This window comes from Mauremys reevesii, linkage group 6, assembly GCF_016161935.1.
Source record: "Mauremys reevesii isolate NIE-2019 linkage group 6, ASM1616193v1, whole genome shotgun sequence".
Taxonomy (NCBI): domain Eukaryota; kingdom Metazoa; phylum Chordata; order Testudines; family Geoemydidae; genus Mauremys; species Mauremys reevesii.
In genome coordinates this window covers 12,437,888-12,454,022 of record NC_052628.1, presented here as the reverse complement: position 1 = coordinate 12,454,022, position 16,135 = coordinate 12,437,888, and the positions used below count along the sequence as shown (strand labels likewise).

General features: G+C 45.3%; 1 protein-coding gene across 5 annotated transcripts in view; it reads left to right on the top strand.

The window, feature by feature from the left end:
- LOXHD1 (lipoxygenase homology PLAT domains 1) overlaps positions 1-16,135 on the top strand; it is a 289,434-nt gene that overhangs the window by 239,590 nt on the left and 33,709 nt on the right. For all 5 annotated transcript variants that reach the window (XM_039545016.1, XM_039545015.1, XM_039545017.1 and 2 more), the window contains 2 exons: positions 2,611-2,728; positions 14,527-14,704. In XM_039545016.1, the coding sequence (XP_039400950.1) occupies positions 2,611-2,728; positions 14,527-14,704 (296 nt within the window). The remainder of the gene's footprint in view (positions 1-2,610; positions 2,729-14,526; positions 14,705-16,135) is intronic.

Sequence of the window (16,135 nt, the reverse complement as noted above, 5' to 3'; positions counted from 1 at the left end):
GCAAGGGTGAGAACAAGGCAGGTACAGGAGTGATTGACGCTGTGAGCATACACGTTGAGCATCCCCGGCTGAGTGCTACTAGTGGTCTTCAGAACAGTCCTGGCAATGCCACTCAGGCAATAAGACCATCTAGCTGATTAGGGGTGTCAGCTGCTGTTAGCTAGCTGCTCGACGCCCTACTGCAGGCCCTCGTTCCAGAACCAAGAATGATGTAACCTGCCCATTACTTGCATTGTCATGGCTGTCCTTAACACCCTCAGCAAAAGAGAACTTTACACAATGTGCACATTGCCTGTTTACTTGTAATTCCTGTTGTCTCTCAGTCCAGCAATTCACAACACAAACTTCCATTGATTCAAGTCCCATGCGGAAACATCCGTAGTCATCACACAACTGGACGGAGAGAGAGGGAGGAGAAGGCACTGAATACAAAATTGTTAAAAGAGACACTTCATATTTATTGGGGCCATCCAGTACCAGCTCAGTGACAGGAGCTCGCCACCTTACAAAGAAACAACTCTCTAACCTGTCACAGATTTAAGGCGATTTTAGTTACATTATTGTTTATTGCCAAGACCTCAAGGCAATAGAAATATTTATAGGTAGAGGCACGGATAGGAAAGCTTAATGAAATCCTGCAGACAAATGGTTCAGTGTCTGAAGAAGACATTTTGCCAAATACTTTATCTCCTCCAGTATTATCCCCCCAGTTTTTATTCAGATTTACAATCCTTATGTTCGTGCTCATATAAATTAGGGATAGGAATGACCTATTAGGTCCTCCAGTCCATCTCCTTAGGGTGATTGTTTCCATATAGTGTAATGAGTTCTTGTGAATAATGGGTTGGATATGAAACCTACAAATTCCAAACAGGATATTGACTGATGACAGCAGGTTGAAAGAACGGGCTGATGGGAGACTGCTTAGACTAGAGCTATTTAGCCTGCAAAGGACAGAAGTGTGATGGGGCATAAAGCTTTACGAACAATGGTGTCCATAATGAAAAGTGATGGTTTGCTCCTTTTCATTTTGTCTTATAAAGTTAGAAACTGGAGAATCAATCCACTTAAGGCATGAAAGGAAATATTATTTTGCACAATGTATTGTGAGCTTTGGAACTCACTACCACCGAAAGGCACTGAGGCAGAGAACATAGCACACGTTTTCAAAAGAATGAGGGTGAGGTAAATTTAATCATTAATAACTAGAAATGGACCTGAGTCAAAAGCCCACAGCTGTTGCCTCTGTAAATCTAGGGAAGTTAAAGTCTGGATGAAAATTTTGCAGCTCATGCCAAAACTATTGGTAGCATCTGCAGTTATGCAGGCTGAGATGATGGCTCAAGGATAATCAGATTTATTCTATAGGGTGTAATCTGACCAGAGGCTGAAAAGAAATTTCCCCCTCATATCACAGAGTTGCACAGCTGGTAGCAGGTGCAACCCACTGCTAGAAATGGGATCCCATTACTATTTATTATCTAGATTGCAGTAGTGCCCACAGTGTCCAAAGCTGTGTCCAAACACATGAGAAGACACATGCCCTGTGCCCTAAGAAAGCTCACCGTCAGAACTGTTAAACGATGGACAGAGGGGAAGACCGTACAACACATCAGCGGAGGAGCCAGAGTGCTGGCTGATCGTTCCACTGGTGTTTTAGGGGACAGTTTATGCAAATTCTCCTATCTCCAACTGCCATGCTAGCTAGCGATGAGTAGTTGGCTATTTTCTTGTAGGTCTACAGCAATTCTGCCAGCCTGTGTGGGATATTAGAGGGTGGGCCTCCCTGGGGGATGCATTGGCTGTAGATAGCATGCAATAACACATGCTTCGCACTATAGGCGAACAGTGGCCCCTCTGGATTCAAAGGCTAAACTCCTGTTGACTTCCACGGTGCTGGGATTTCTCACTGTAAACATAGATCCTAAGCAGCTGGGGAACTAGACAGACACTTCACCAATGTACTACGTCATTCAAGATGCACCATCCAGCCCATTGGCTGGCCCTTTTTTCCCCTGTTGCTCCTCAGCAGCAAAGGCCAATGTTCCCTATACCCTCTTCTCCCCATAGTGCGACAGCATGACAGAATACAACCGATGGCCTGAGGCCGAGTTTCCCAACGCTAGCCTGCCCCAGGTGTAACAGGAGATGGCCTCAGTCTGCAAACCTCAATTCCAGAGTCAAGCTCTCAGAAAGTTTGGGGATATGTAGGTGGGGTTTGTAGTTTTGTCCCATCTTTACTAGTAACACAATTTGCATGTGTACCATGTAAACGTAGTTATATCTGTGTTACAACCAGGGTAGTGAGCCATGCTGTAGATTAGCTTGGGCAACCTACAGCGGGGTTTATATTGGCTTGATTCTCAGGGAAAAAGAATCCCTGCCCAAACTTGGCAGGAGAAGCTTGCCAGAACCATGCTAGCATGCAATAACCAGAGTGGAACTCAAGTCCAGAACAGTGCACAAAGAACGGGTGGTTGGTTTACAACCATTTTTACTGAGGTTGCTGGCGTGGTTCGAGCTGTAGTGTACACGGAGCGTGATGAATGCATCAGCACAAGAAACCAAGCCAGATAATACAAAACCTGCATGACCTTTTAATTTCTCCAGATTTGAGAGAGGTCAGGAGGACACTTTTATCATGGAGATTGCAGACATTGCACCACTCAGGAAAATGAGGATCCGGACTGATGGAAAGGGGACCCGCCCAGACTGGTTCCTGGAAAAGGTAACGTGGTTACTTCCTGTAGTACACAAATCTGAACTCTGTTGTGCCGAGGCCCAAGCCCTAGTGAGGGGAGAGCAGAAAGCTGTGAGCAGGAGTAGTTGCCTTTCTCAGTCACACCATAACTAACATTCTTGTAGTGTTTCTTTCCTTTCCGATTCTGAATTCTTATCCCGGCAGAATCTGAGACCAAGGAGACTGCGGGATGCGGGAGGGAAACAAATGCAAGGTATAACTTTACCCAAATGGCCTCGCCGCTGTTAAACATCTGTCTGCCTTACTAGGAAAGAATGCTGGCTCAGTACCAGTGCGCCTGCAATATGTTATGGACTGTGTGCTGTAGTGACAGCTTCTAGAAAAACGGAGCTGCTCTGTCTGTATTGAAGAAATTATCATTCACTAGCAAGTTTTGGTAAATAGTACCAGCTGAGTTGGGTGGTACATTATAAAAAGACACTTCTGGGCTACTGTAAATCCTGTAAAACTGGAATGCATCTCCCTTCCCCCATGCAATTTTTTTTCTTTTTTCATATGGCAACTATGGATTATTTTCTCTCTTGTGTTTCCAATGGAACCAATAATCTGGCTGCAACCATTTCCATGCCAAAACAGCATTGCTAATGCATGTGCATGATCTGGGGATCCAGCAGATCTATATGAACTGTGCTAATGTTCGTTCATCAAAATAAGTAAAATAGAGTGTCCTGTTTGTAGGCCCTACAGTAATAGTTACTTTTGCTATATTTTCTCGGTAATGAATCATGGTTTAAACATAAAGGGCGGCTGTAGGAAGCATCTTTCCATTCCTAATACACACACACGGGAATCAGGCGCCAGGCAGGAGCACTGGGAAGAGGGATCAACAAGAAGATGGGGCAGCACTGCAATGGGGTTTCCAGATATGGGATGTAGCAAAGGCCATCACCATATGTATCACTGACAGCAGATGCTTAGGGGGGCACATGCTGCTTCTTCCTAGAGCAGTGTAAGGAGCATTCAAAGGCATGTCCCGTTCAGCATGGACTAAGGGGAGTAGTGGGGGCAAAAGACATATCTGGCTTCAAAACTAAGCTTGATAAGTTTATGGAGAGGATGGTATGATGGGATAGCCTAATTCTGGCAATTAATTGATCTTTGATTATTAGCAGGTAAATATGCCCAATGGCTTGTGATGGGATGTTAGGTGGGGTGGGATCTGAGTTACTACAGGGAATTCTTTCCTGGGTGCTGGCTGGTGAGTCTTGCCCACATGCTCAGGGTTTAGTTGATCGCCATATTTGGGGTCAGGAAGGAATTTTCCTCCAGGGCAGATTGGCAGAGGCCCTGGGGAGTTTTCGCCTTTATCTGCAGCGTGGGGCATGGGTCACTTGCTGGAGGATTCTTCAAACCACAATCTGAGGACTTCAGTAACTCAGACATAGGTTAGGGGTTAATTACAGGAGTGGGTGGGTGAGATTCTGTGGCCTGTGTTGTGCAGGAGGTCAGACTAGATGATCATAATGGTCCCTTCTGACCTTAAAGTCTATGAGTCTATAAGGCATTCTGCTTGCCTCTGCCCTGTGTAGGCTGCAGGTGCTAGAGGTGTGCTACTCAACTGCCATGAATCTACACCCTTATCTTAGCATGTCAGAGACAAGTAAAGCCAAAACTGAGATACTTAGAATCCAGATGATTTTCCCCATGAGATGAATTTGTGACAAGTCACATTTAGGGGTTGCTGTATATCTCTTCAGCAACAGCACTGTTTCTAGGTGTGCCTGGTTTTTGTACTGTTTTCTAGTTCAGCTCTTGAAAGGTCTGTGAGGTCTGGTCGATGTAAGGCAGGTTACGTCGACCTACGTATGTCAGCGTAAACACTGCAGCCTTGTCGCGCCGATGTAAGTGCCCTACGACACCAACATAACAACTCCACCTCCACGAGAGGCACGGGGCTTGTGGCAGTGTAGTCATGGCGACACAGTGCAGTCACTACATTACTTACATAGGATCTTGGCTGTCTTCTCAATTTCAGGGCTCCATGCTAGAGCTGTGAAATTGACAAGAAAGCCTGGCAGCTAGAGCCCAGCTGCCTCTGGCTCCCCACCAGGCTGCGCCCACCCAGCTCCCCGCTCCCAGGGGGCTGTGCCTGCCTAGCTCCCCACTTGGGGAGCCAAGAAGCCCAGGCAGCTGGCCCCGGCTCCCAGTTGGGAATGGGGAGGCAAGAAGCCTGGACTACTGGCCCCCACTCCTTGCAGGGAAGGCGAGAAGCCCAGGCCACTGGCCTCCGCTCCTGGTGGGACACAGGGAGATGAGAGGCCCAGGCCGCTGCCTCCCCACTCCTCTCAGGGAATGGGGAGGCAGGAAGCCTGGGTTACTGGCCCCCACTCCCAGCTGGGAGCAGGGAGCTGTGCATAGCTGAGCGCCCTGGCTCTCAGCCCTTCCTATCCCCCCCACTGCCCCTCTTCAGTCAGGGGAAGCGCTCCTGGTGAGGACACGCACCACCGACAGAAGGAGGGTAGTGTGGACATCAGCCACCACGGTAAGTCAACCTAACATAGGTAGACTTAACCTGTAGTGTGGATGTGCCCTGAGACTCCAGGTAATTTACTATTCTGCTTCTTCTTCTGTCCTAATTTCCTTGTGATGTATTTGTAGCCCAATGGTCATTGGTTCAGGACACAGGAAAGTTGCTCTACATTTGAACCCAAATTCAGGTTGTAACAATTTTTATTGCAGGGTCCTTTCTGTTACTCTGAGTGAGCCTCATTTGTCAGTTGGCAGATTCAGTAAGGGCAGAGTTCTTACCCTCTCTCTATGCTTTCCCTAAAGCATGTCAAGCTCAATTATTCTTTAAGGGGAAGAGAGTGACTGGGTGAAATTTTCAATGAGATTTAGATTTCTAAGGTTACATTTCTAAGAGTCGTAGGTTTCTAAGGGCCAGATTTCCAAAGGTATTTAGGCACCTCAAGATGCAGATAGTTGCCTAATGAGATATTCAAAAGTGCCTAAGCAGGTGAGGTGCCTAACTCCCATTTAAATTAATATTCCTTCATTACTAATGGATTGGAAAGTACTTCATTTTCCTCATGTGATACAAGTATATCAACCTGCTTCTTTCCAAATACAGAACAGAAATATTTATTGAACATTTCTACATCATTATTAACAAATTTTCCATCTCCATTTAGTAATGGGCCTATATTTTTGTTAGGGTTTCTTTTGTTCCCAATATACTTTAAAAAGTCCCCCTTTTTATTTTCCTTTGCCCTACTAGCCATGGATTTTTTCCATGATTACTTTAGCTTCCCTTATCAATTTTCTGCACATAGTAACTTATAATTTATATCAGAGGGGTAGCCATGTTAGTCTGGATCTGTAAAAGTGGCAAAGAGTTCTGTGGCACCTTATAGACTAACAAACATATTGGAGCATGAGCTTTCATGGGTGAATACCCACTTTGTCGGATGCATGCATGATGCTATAATTTACATTGATTGCTATCTACTCCACCCCCAATTTTTTCCATTTGTTATGTATTGGGAATTTTCTTTCTAACTGTTACCTTCACCACTTAATAAGGATGGGCTTTTACCCAAAGTTGTTCTCTTTCTTGACTGTAGAATTGTGGCTTTTTATCTGTCTAATATCCTCCTCTTAAACAACTCCCAATTTTAATTCACATTTTTCTGTCTAAAATTTCCTCCCAATCAATTTTGTTCATCTTCCTCAGTTTGAGGAAAATAACCCTTTTGAAGAACTGCTGCTTGGGGCTGTCTTCTTTTTGCCCACATTAGATGTAATTAGATCATGATCACTGGTCCCTAGGCAACCACCCACTGGGGTGATTAATTCATCTTTACCCACATTAGCAAGGTCCAAAATAGAGTCATCTTATGTTGGTTGCATTTTGTGTTAGAAAATTATCAGCTATAATTTTAGAAACAGTAAGATGTTTTACTTCTGGCTGCATGAGACCTCCAACATATTTTCAAATTGAGGATGTGAAAACATAATTTTTATTTCCGCACACATTACAGAGAGGTGCTTAAGGAGTAATGCATACTGTTCTCTGGTTTGATTTGGTGGTCTGTAACAGATCCCCACCAGTATCCTCTCCTGGGATTGTTAGTTAGAGCATTGATTTTGCATTCAAGATCCAGTGGTTCTGTAGATATCAATAACTATAAAAAAGTTTAATTATCAGAGAGGTAGCCATGTTAGTCTGGATCTGTAAAAGCAGCAAAGAGTCCTGTGGCACCTTATAGACTAACAGACGTATTGGAGCATGAGCTTTCGTGGGTGAATACCCACTTCGTCGGATGTTTGAATACCCACTTCGTCGGATGTATTCACCCATGAAAGCTCATGCTCCAATATGTCTGTTAGTCTATAAGGTGCCACAGGACTTTTTGCTGCTTTTACAAAAAGTTAATGGTATCTTTAATGTTCAGTGCCATCGCTTTCATCCACTCTATCCTTCCTAAACAGGTTGTAACAGTGTAATGATTTTAACATTCTAATAATGTGTCCCACAAGGTTTCAGTAATACCAGTGATGATATATTTCTTCTCAGTGACCATTTCCAATTCTAATTGTTTGTTGCCCAGACTCCTAGCATGAGTATGTAAGCAACTGAAATTTTCCTTCTCATTACACTCTTTGTCACATTGATTCAATTTGTTCATTACAGGCTGAGTTTGTACAACATTCACGTCCTTACCCTCTTCCCCTTGGATTGTTAATTTAACAGTGGCTGCTCCAACTAAGAAGTCCCTTGCTGAATTCTCTGTCCACTCTTCTTAATATGGAGTCACCAATGATGATTGCTTGTCTTCTTAGGACAGTTGAAGAATCTCTCTTGGTAGTTGATTGCTTCAGACCATATCACAAGAACGTCCATTGAGTATGTCTCCTGTAGCATTCTGTTCCATTCTTCTAGAGATAAGTTTGTTGATAGTTGGCTCACTGAGCTGGCTCACTAGCTGGACTGAATGCCACCTGTTTCTCTTTACACCCTCTTGGTCTTAAATTGCCTGTCTCCTTCTTTGGTTTATATTCTCTCCAATGGCAAACCTTCCTCATGTGGAATCTGTGGCAATAATTTCTGAATCTGGTTGTTCAAAAAGACTTTGTTTTCTCAGACACTACACAGTGTTGATACTTGTGCTTCCAAACTCTGTATCTCGTCCTCCAGTATGGCCACAAGCTTGCATTTCATGCACCACAAATCTTTACTGTCTTCCAGCAGAAAGGAAAACATAGCACATCCAAAGCAAAACACAGCAGTTGTTCTCTCGTCATTCATATCCACTACCTGGCATAGAACCACACCTAAAACAGAAGGAACCACACTTTCTATTCCAATTCCCTTCAAAACTCCCCTGGTTACTGCCCTTGTTCGCCTCCTTAAATGTTCACTTGGCAACTGACTTATATACTAAGACTTGTTGCTTAACTTTACCCCATCAGGGACTTCAAACACCAGATCTGATCAAAGAATTCCAGCCACATAGTCCTCATGGAGATGCAACAAATAGACCTCTGGGCTGACCTGTTCACCTGGTAACCCCCGGCCACACAGCCCTCACAGGGTATGTCTTACACAGGCATTAAAAAACCCGCTGCTGGCCCTGGCCAGCTGACTCGGGCTTAGGGTGACCAGACAGCAAGTGTGAAAAATCAGGACAGAGGGTGGAGGGTAATAGAAGCTTATATAAGAAAAAGACCCCAAAATCGGGACTGTCCCTATAAAATGGGGACATCTGGTAACCCTATAGGGCTCATGGAGTTCGGGCTCCAGGGCTGAAAAATCACTGTGTAGACATTTGGACTGGGGCTGGAGCCTGAGCTGTGGGACCCTGCAAGGGTGCAGGGTTCCAGAATTCGGGCTCCCTCCCAAGCCTGAATGTCTACACAGCGATTTTTAGTTCCGCAGCCCGAGCCCTGTGAGCCCGAGTCAGCTGACCTCAGCCAGCCACTGTCATGCCACGGGTATTTTATCCCTGTGTAGTCATACCCACGGAGACAGACAAACAATTAATGCACCAAATTCTTTTGAAAATGGGGTTTAGGGTCCTAAGCCATATGGGCACTTTTGAAAATGTTGCCCTCGTCTCCTTTTAGTACACAAATACAGGAGAGAGGAAAGAAGCTGAGAAAGCTGAACTTCTCTGTTAGCTATAGTGCAATTTTTGGAACATTCTTTATTGATTCTTTTTTCCTGAGGTAAAAGTACAACATGACATTCTTAACAAGTGAACCAGGACAGGAGTGATCCAAAAAATGGGAGGAGGGAGCCATTGTGTGCCCTGATTTGTATTCCGAATTGGAAAATGTATGTAGCTTGGTGTGACATAAAAACTGATCTGAACCATTTCTCTCAGCAATGCATATTAAAACCACATCATGAAATACATGTGGGGATATTGCTAAAATCTCAGACAGATGGTTCACAGTTAGTGCTAACTAGCATGGTGAAATGAGAAGCTAGATTAAGCTATCAACCCCATAATTAACCATTTGTTGCTCTATTTAGCCATAGGACATTCTCAGTTTTCTTGTTCTGTTGAAATAACAATAAACATTCTTTTTAATTCTCTTTGGTCTTTTTGTAAACAGTTCGCTGATCATAATTTATGCTGCTTTTAGTTTACTAGAAATAGAAGTGTATAAACACCAATTAAAATGCATCAAAGATGTACATAGCTAAACCCCTCAATTTACCAGCAGAAAAGATATTTTTCTTCATAATTCTTTTTTTCTATTTGAGATACATTGCAACCCCATTCAGAATCTCAGTGGGGTAAATAACCTGATACTTAAGATCCAAACTGCATTAAAAATGCAAACAGTTGACTTAAAATATTTAAAAATGGATTTTAAATGATGACTTCAAATAGGAATGGGATCAAGATCTTGATGCATAGCATGCTGAGCAGTAGCCATCATTGTTCATTGTTATTTATATATCCCCAGACATTAACAATGCATTTTACAAACTTAGTCCCCAGTTCTGCAAACAGATCCCTGTGTGCACACACAACAGTTTGCAGCACTGGGGCCATACACTAAGGGGTTGAAAGCTCTGAAGAGCTTAGGGAAAAATTCAAAACTTGTCACTGATTTGGGGTGATACAGTTTTGGGTTGTCTACCTTGAGACACTTACGGCCTGATTTTTCAGAATGTTGGGCACTGACGGGAATTGTGGGTGCTCAGCACTTCAGGAGATCAGGCCCTGGGTGGCTGAAGCCAGGAGACCCAATATTCAAAGCACTCAAAAGTAGAGGCCACTTTTTACAACTCTCCTGCTGTTGTCGGGGTTCTGGGCCACATGGCAGCTCCACCTAGTGCCTCAATGGTTGTACGTATCCCCTACTGATGAGTCCCCTCCAAGGATCCTGCTAGCAAAGGTAAAGCATCCCAGTGGCTCTGGGAGGTAAGGTAGAGGGTTGGGAAGTAATGAGAGGAGATGAGGATTTGCTGAGTGGAAAAATGGGAAACTGTCAGGCCTTTAAAATCTGAATATTTTATTCATTGAGGGTTGTACAATCCATGCCCAGTCTGCTATGAAGCTGCCTTAATAAAGCACTCCTTGCATTGCACCCAATACCTGACAAACCATCCTGAATGCAACCATCTGAGCTGACATTGTTCGGTTAGAGTTTTCCTTTATATTATAAAAATTCCATGAGCGTTTGAGACAGTTCATTCAAAGCAGAGCCCGCAAATGTTCTCCCTTTGCAACGAAGAGAAGGTTATTCGCTTTCCTTTTTCAATGTCCTGATGGGAACAATCACAGAATCAGAACCTCGTTATGGATTCTTCAACACATGTGTGCTGGGCACTTTAAAGTATGAGCACAAAGGCAATTACCCCAGCATTGGTTTGTGTACATTGGGGAGTCTGCAGGCCCCCCTGGGGGAAGCTGTTCAGGCTGCACTCTTCTGGGAGATGTGGGTAGAGGTAAATTGAAATGACTGATGTACCAAACCTCTCCATTACAGTACTCACAGCAAAATAAAATTGCTAAATTGCTTGGGTGCAGATTAAGGCTCCTGCCACTGACTGTATTCACTTAACTACACAGCAGACTACTGGGGCTGTATTTAAACACACTATTCCTGAAACACCTTTTTTTTTTTTAAAGTGAAGGATTGTCACAGGTTGTGCCTGCCCTATAACACCCCCTGCTGGCCAATAATGGAATTGCAGGCACTCCCTGCTTTATTGTCTCCTCTGAGGTGGGTCCTCTCAGCCTTCCCCACACAGGCTGAAGTTGGCAGCAGTTCTTTTGCTCCCCTCAGACTCTGCCTTCTGAGCTCCCTTTAAGTCTCTCTGCTCTGGGATAGAGCGTTCCTCAAGGAATCCATTTTGAAGCACTTGGAGGAGAGGAAGGTGATCAGGAACAGTCAACATGGATTCACCAAGGTGAAGTCATGCCTGACCAACCTGATTGCCTTCTATCATGAGATAACTGGCTCTGTGAATATGGGGAAAGCAGTGGATGTGATATACCTTAACTTTAGCAAAGCTTTTGATGCGGTGTCCTACTGTATTCTTGCCAGCAAGTTAAAGAAGTATGGGCTGGATGAATGGACTATAAGGTGGATAGAAAGCTGGCTAGATTGTTGGGTTCAACAGATAGTGATCAATGGCTTGATGTCTAGGTGGCAGCCGGTATCAAGCAGAGTGCCCCAGGGGTTGGTCCTGAGGCCGGTTTTGTTCAACATCTTTATTAATCAGCTGGATGATGGGATCGATTGCATCCTCAACAAGTTTGCAGATGACACTAAGCTGGGGGGAGAGGTAGATACGCTGGAGGGTATGGATAGGGTCCAGAGTGACCTAGACAAATTCGAGGATTGGGCCAAAAGAAATCTGATGAGGTTCAACAAGGACAAGTGGAGAGTCCTGCACTTAGGACAGAAGAATCCCATGCACCACTACAGGCTGGGGACCGACTGGCTAAATGGCAGTTCTGCAGAAAAGTACCTGGGGATTACAGTGGACAAGAAGCTGGATATGAGTCAGCAGTGTGCCCTTGTTGCCAAGAAGGCTAACGGCACATTGGGTTTCATTAAAAGGAGCATTGCCATCAGATCGAGGGAAGTGATTATTCCCCTCTATTTGGCACTGGTGAGGCCACATCTGGAGTATTGTGTCCAGTTTTGGTCCCCCCACTACAAAGGGGATGTGGACAAATTGGAGAGAGTCCAGCGGAGGGCAACAAAAATGATTAGGGGGCTGGGGCACATGACTTATGAGGAGAGGCTGAGGGAACTGAGATTGTTTAGTCTGCAGAAGAGAAGAGTGAGGGGAGATTTGATAGCAGCCTTCAACTACCTGAAGGGGGATTCCAAAGAGGATGGAGCTTGGCTGTTCCCAGTGGTACCAGATGAAAGAACAAGGAGTAATGGTCTCAAGCTGCAGTGGGGGAGGTCTAGGTTGGCTATTAGGAAACACTATTTCACTAGGAGGGTGGTGAAGCACTGGAATGGGTTACCTAGGGAGGTGGTGGAATCTCCTTCCTTAGATGTTTTTAAAGCCCAGTTTGACAAAGCCCTGGCTGGGATGATTTAGTTGGGGATTGGTCCTGCTTTGAGCAGAGGGTTGGACTAGATGACCTCCTGAGGTCTCTTCCAACCCTAATCTTCTATGATTCTATTATTGTCTCTCAAGCTGCTTCCCCTCTCACAAGCTCAGCCCCTCTGGGTTACCTTTCCATATTCCCTGCTCTGGGTAGAGCTCAGGCTCCTAGGCTACTTCCCTGGAGTCCTTTCAGAGCCCTTCTCTGGGGAGGGGAGGGATAGGATAGCTCAGTGGTTTGAGCATTGGCCTGCTAAACCCAGGGTTGTGAATTCAATCCTTGAAGGGGCCATTTGGGGAACTGGGGTAAAAATCTGGGGTTTGGTCCTGCTTTGAGTAGGGGGGTGGACTAGATGGTCTCCTGAGGTCCCTTCCAACTCTGATTCTAGAGCCTAGCTTGGCTGCTTACTGACAGCCTTGTGGCTCCTCCCACAAAATGACTTTCCTGAGTCCCAGGAGCTTCATGCTGGTTCCTGATCACAGTTAGGCAGCTAACTAGGGCATGGGGCCAGGGGCGGGGCTGACTGGCTAGCCCCATGCCTCCTGAACCTTAAAGGAGAAGGCCACCCTCTTATAGAGATACTGAAGTTCCTGTCAGAACCCTAATAGGGTCAACTATCATTTATTAGTATATTGATATGTACAGACATTTAAATGTTCACATCAGAGCCTTAGGGAGCTGCGCTGAAAAATAGTTGCAACACAGTCCGCTGCCCCACTGGCATTAGCAAGCCAGCAGCCAATGCTCTCAACAAAAAGAACAGAGAACAAACCAAAAGAGCCCCACCTCAGTGCTAGGATCCTAACCCTTCTGATCCAAATGCAACGAAAATAACATTGGGCTCAACCCATGGGTACCGAGTTACTTAAAGGTACTTATCCTCCTAACTGCCATTGAAATGAATGGAAGCTTCAAGAGGAGAAATTGAGGGAGCCCCCCCACATCAGACTAGCCTACAGGGTGGGTAGAGCATGCTCCTGTGAGGTGGGAGACTCCTGTTCAAATCCATTCTCCCCCTCAGGCAGAGGGTCGCATTGAACTGCAGGTTCACCCCAGGTGAGTCTTCTAACCATTGTGCAAAAAATCATTAGGCGGGTTACACTACCACCTCCTTCTCTGCACATCTTATGTGGAGGGAGGCAGGCGCCTAAATCATGCTCACAAGGAATGACTTTAGCAGCTATACTCCAGCGATCGGTGACTCCTTCCAGTATGGATTTAGGTGCCTATTTCCATGAGAGGTCTGGGGCTTCAGAACGACCCCTCTCATCAGCATTCCCCATTCATTAACTTAGGCAGCTCTCTGCCTACCATGCTGGCTTTTGTGGATTGCAGTCTAAAGTGCTTACCTCTCCCCAGTCATTGTATAGGGGATCCTAGACACCTAACTCAGGCTTCAGGGATTGCAGTATTGTGCTGTGATTTTTCTAGGTGCCCAAAAGTTAGGCATTGCAATGCTTTGCATCACAATGCCGGAGTCCCTTTGTGAATCCAGGCCTGGCTGCTCCTGCACCAGGTATTTTCCTGTAAGCTTTTGTCAGAATATGATGCTACTCACAATGGTGCCAGAATGCATGTGTGGGGCACAGGATCACGAGTACTGGGAACAGGGTTTGGTTGCGTTTTACATTGAAGATAAATTATTGCATGAGTTTCTTTTTCAATTGACATTTGATTTTTTTTTAAATCTCTCTAGTTTGGCAACACTGCCATATGCCGATCAGGCAGCACCATGCCAATCTCCTCTGACTCACAGCTCCGGGCCCATCCCCACATAGCCTCTTGCGGGGGCTCGTGCAGCCGCACAGCACTTCCTGATGTGCTGCTTCACTTCTGTGTACTTTCTACTTCTGCCAATTAGTCATATAAACTGTTATTTGCCTTGCCCCCTCCAAAGTAAGCCATAGATTTTTGTTGGTGTGCTCTGGAATACCTCTCCAATTTTTCCATTGCCTTTCCATCATATGAAGGTCCAGCATTGTGGAGAGGATTAGCCACAAGGGGTTACTCAAGAACAGCACACAGTACTTCTCCCATCCCACTGGAACCATCATGATACCAGTAAACGTTGCTCAGAAAGAGCTGGTGACCTGAATACATGTGTGTTGTACTCTGTGCTGGTTTGTGGCCAGAATTATAGCAAATATTCTATCCACTCTCAACTGCACAGTGCTACTTCTAAGCCTTATCTCTGCCCTTATTTTAACCATGGCTGAAATTCCTTTGTTTCCCCAGATCGTCATGAAGAACCTGTCGAATCAAGAAGTGACCACGTTTACATACAGCGAATGGCTGTCCAAGCTCAGAAATGCTAAGGGAGCTCTTGTGTGCGAGATGCCTGCAGTGATAAATGAAGAGCAGATGATGGAGAATACCACATACACTGTTCAGGTTAAAACCAGTGATATTGGAGGTAGGGTCATTTTGGCTATTTCTGGTTTTCTGGCACCAGGCTCAAATTTTACCTACAGATACAATCTCATATTTCAGTGGAATTTATGCTATTTCTGAGGGCAGAATTTAGTCCTACAGTCCTGGAACCTTGAAATTCCTGGAGGGTAAGAGTGTCTTTATTACAGAAGCTCGACATTATTCGGTGGAGAACAGGAAATCTGCTACAGAGCAAATATAACCCCAACCCACTGCCCTGAGCCCCCTGCTGCACCCCTCCTGCACCCTGATTCCCTGCCCTGACCCCCTGCTGCACCCCTCATCCCTCCTGCACCCCCTGGGGGCAGGGAGGGGATGGAGTTGGGTTGGGGATTTTGGGGAAGGGGTTGGAATGGGGGCAGGGAAGGGGTGGGAAGAGACGGGGCAGGGGCTTCATGGAAGGGGTGGAGTGGGGGCGGGGCCAAGGGCGATTGTGGGGAGGTGTCAGTCATGCGGCCCTTGGGCCAATGTACTAGTCCTCATGTGACCCTCGTGGTCATTTGAGTTTGAGACCCCTGTGCTAGACATATTGCTACTGTCACTGGTCCTTTCTTGATCAGGTCCTGCTGTTGTGTACAGAAGAAGGTTGTTCTTGTGGTTAAGGCTCAGGGATCTGGGTTCAATTCCTTGGCCTGCTACAGGTTTCCTGTGTGATTTGGGTAATTCCCTTAATTGCGTGGTGCCGTGGTGTATTTCTCTGTGAAATGGGGCTGACAGTATTCACTCTCCTTTGTAACATGCTTTGAGACCCTTGGAGGGATGGTCTAGGTATACCTAGTTCTGCCTCAGTGCAGGGGGCTGGACTAGAGGACCTCTTGAGGTCCCTTCCAGCCCTACAATTCTCGGATTCTATGAAAGTGCACAGTATTTAAAGAGCATGAAAAGCCAGCCCAAGGGTAAGACCCAGACTGTGGAACTTTGGAAAAGTTCAGTTAATGACAGAAGAAAGTTGCAGAACTTCAAATATCTCAATAAAATGGGCTTGCAATGCCGTTTGTTGGGATCACTGCCTATTTCCATGGGACCCTCTCTCCAACTCCTCTGTGAATCTTACCCTCATTTTACACCAAATCAGTGCAAGATACACTTTACCACATACACACACTTTCTGACTGGCTTATCCCGTCTCTGGATCTTCCAACATTGTTCAGTCTTCAGCTCTCTTTTATGTCCCCCTTTTTAGCATTGAATTTACACCATGTGAGGGATTTGTGCTTAGAATATAAAGATCACAACTGACAAGTGACATTGCACCATTTTGCTGCCTTGCTGCCCACTGCATGCCTTTAAAACGTGTAGAGAGACAAGGTGGGTGAGGTATATCTTTTATAAAGAGGATCTCTGGGTATCTTGAAAAATGTGTCTCTGTCCAACAGAAGTTGGTTCAGTAAAAGATATTTACCTCATCCACCTC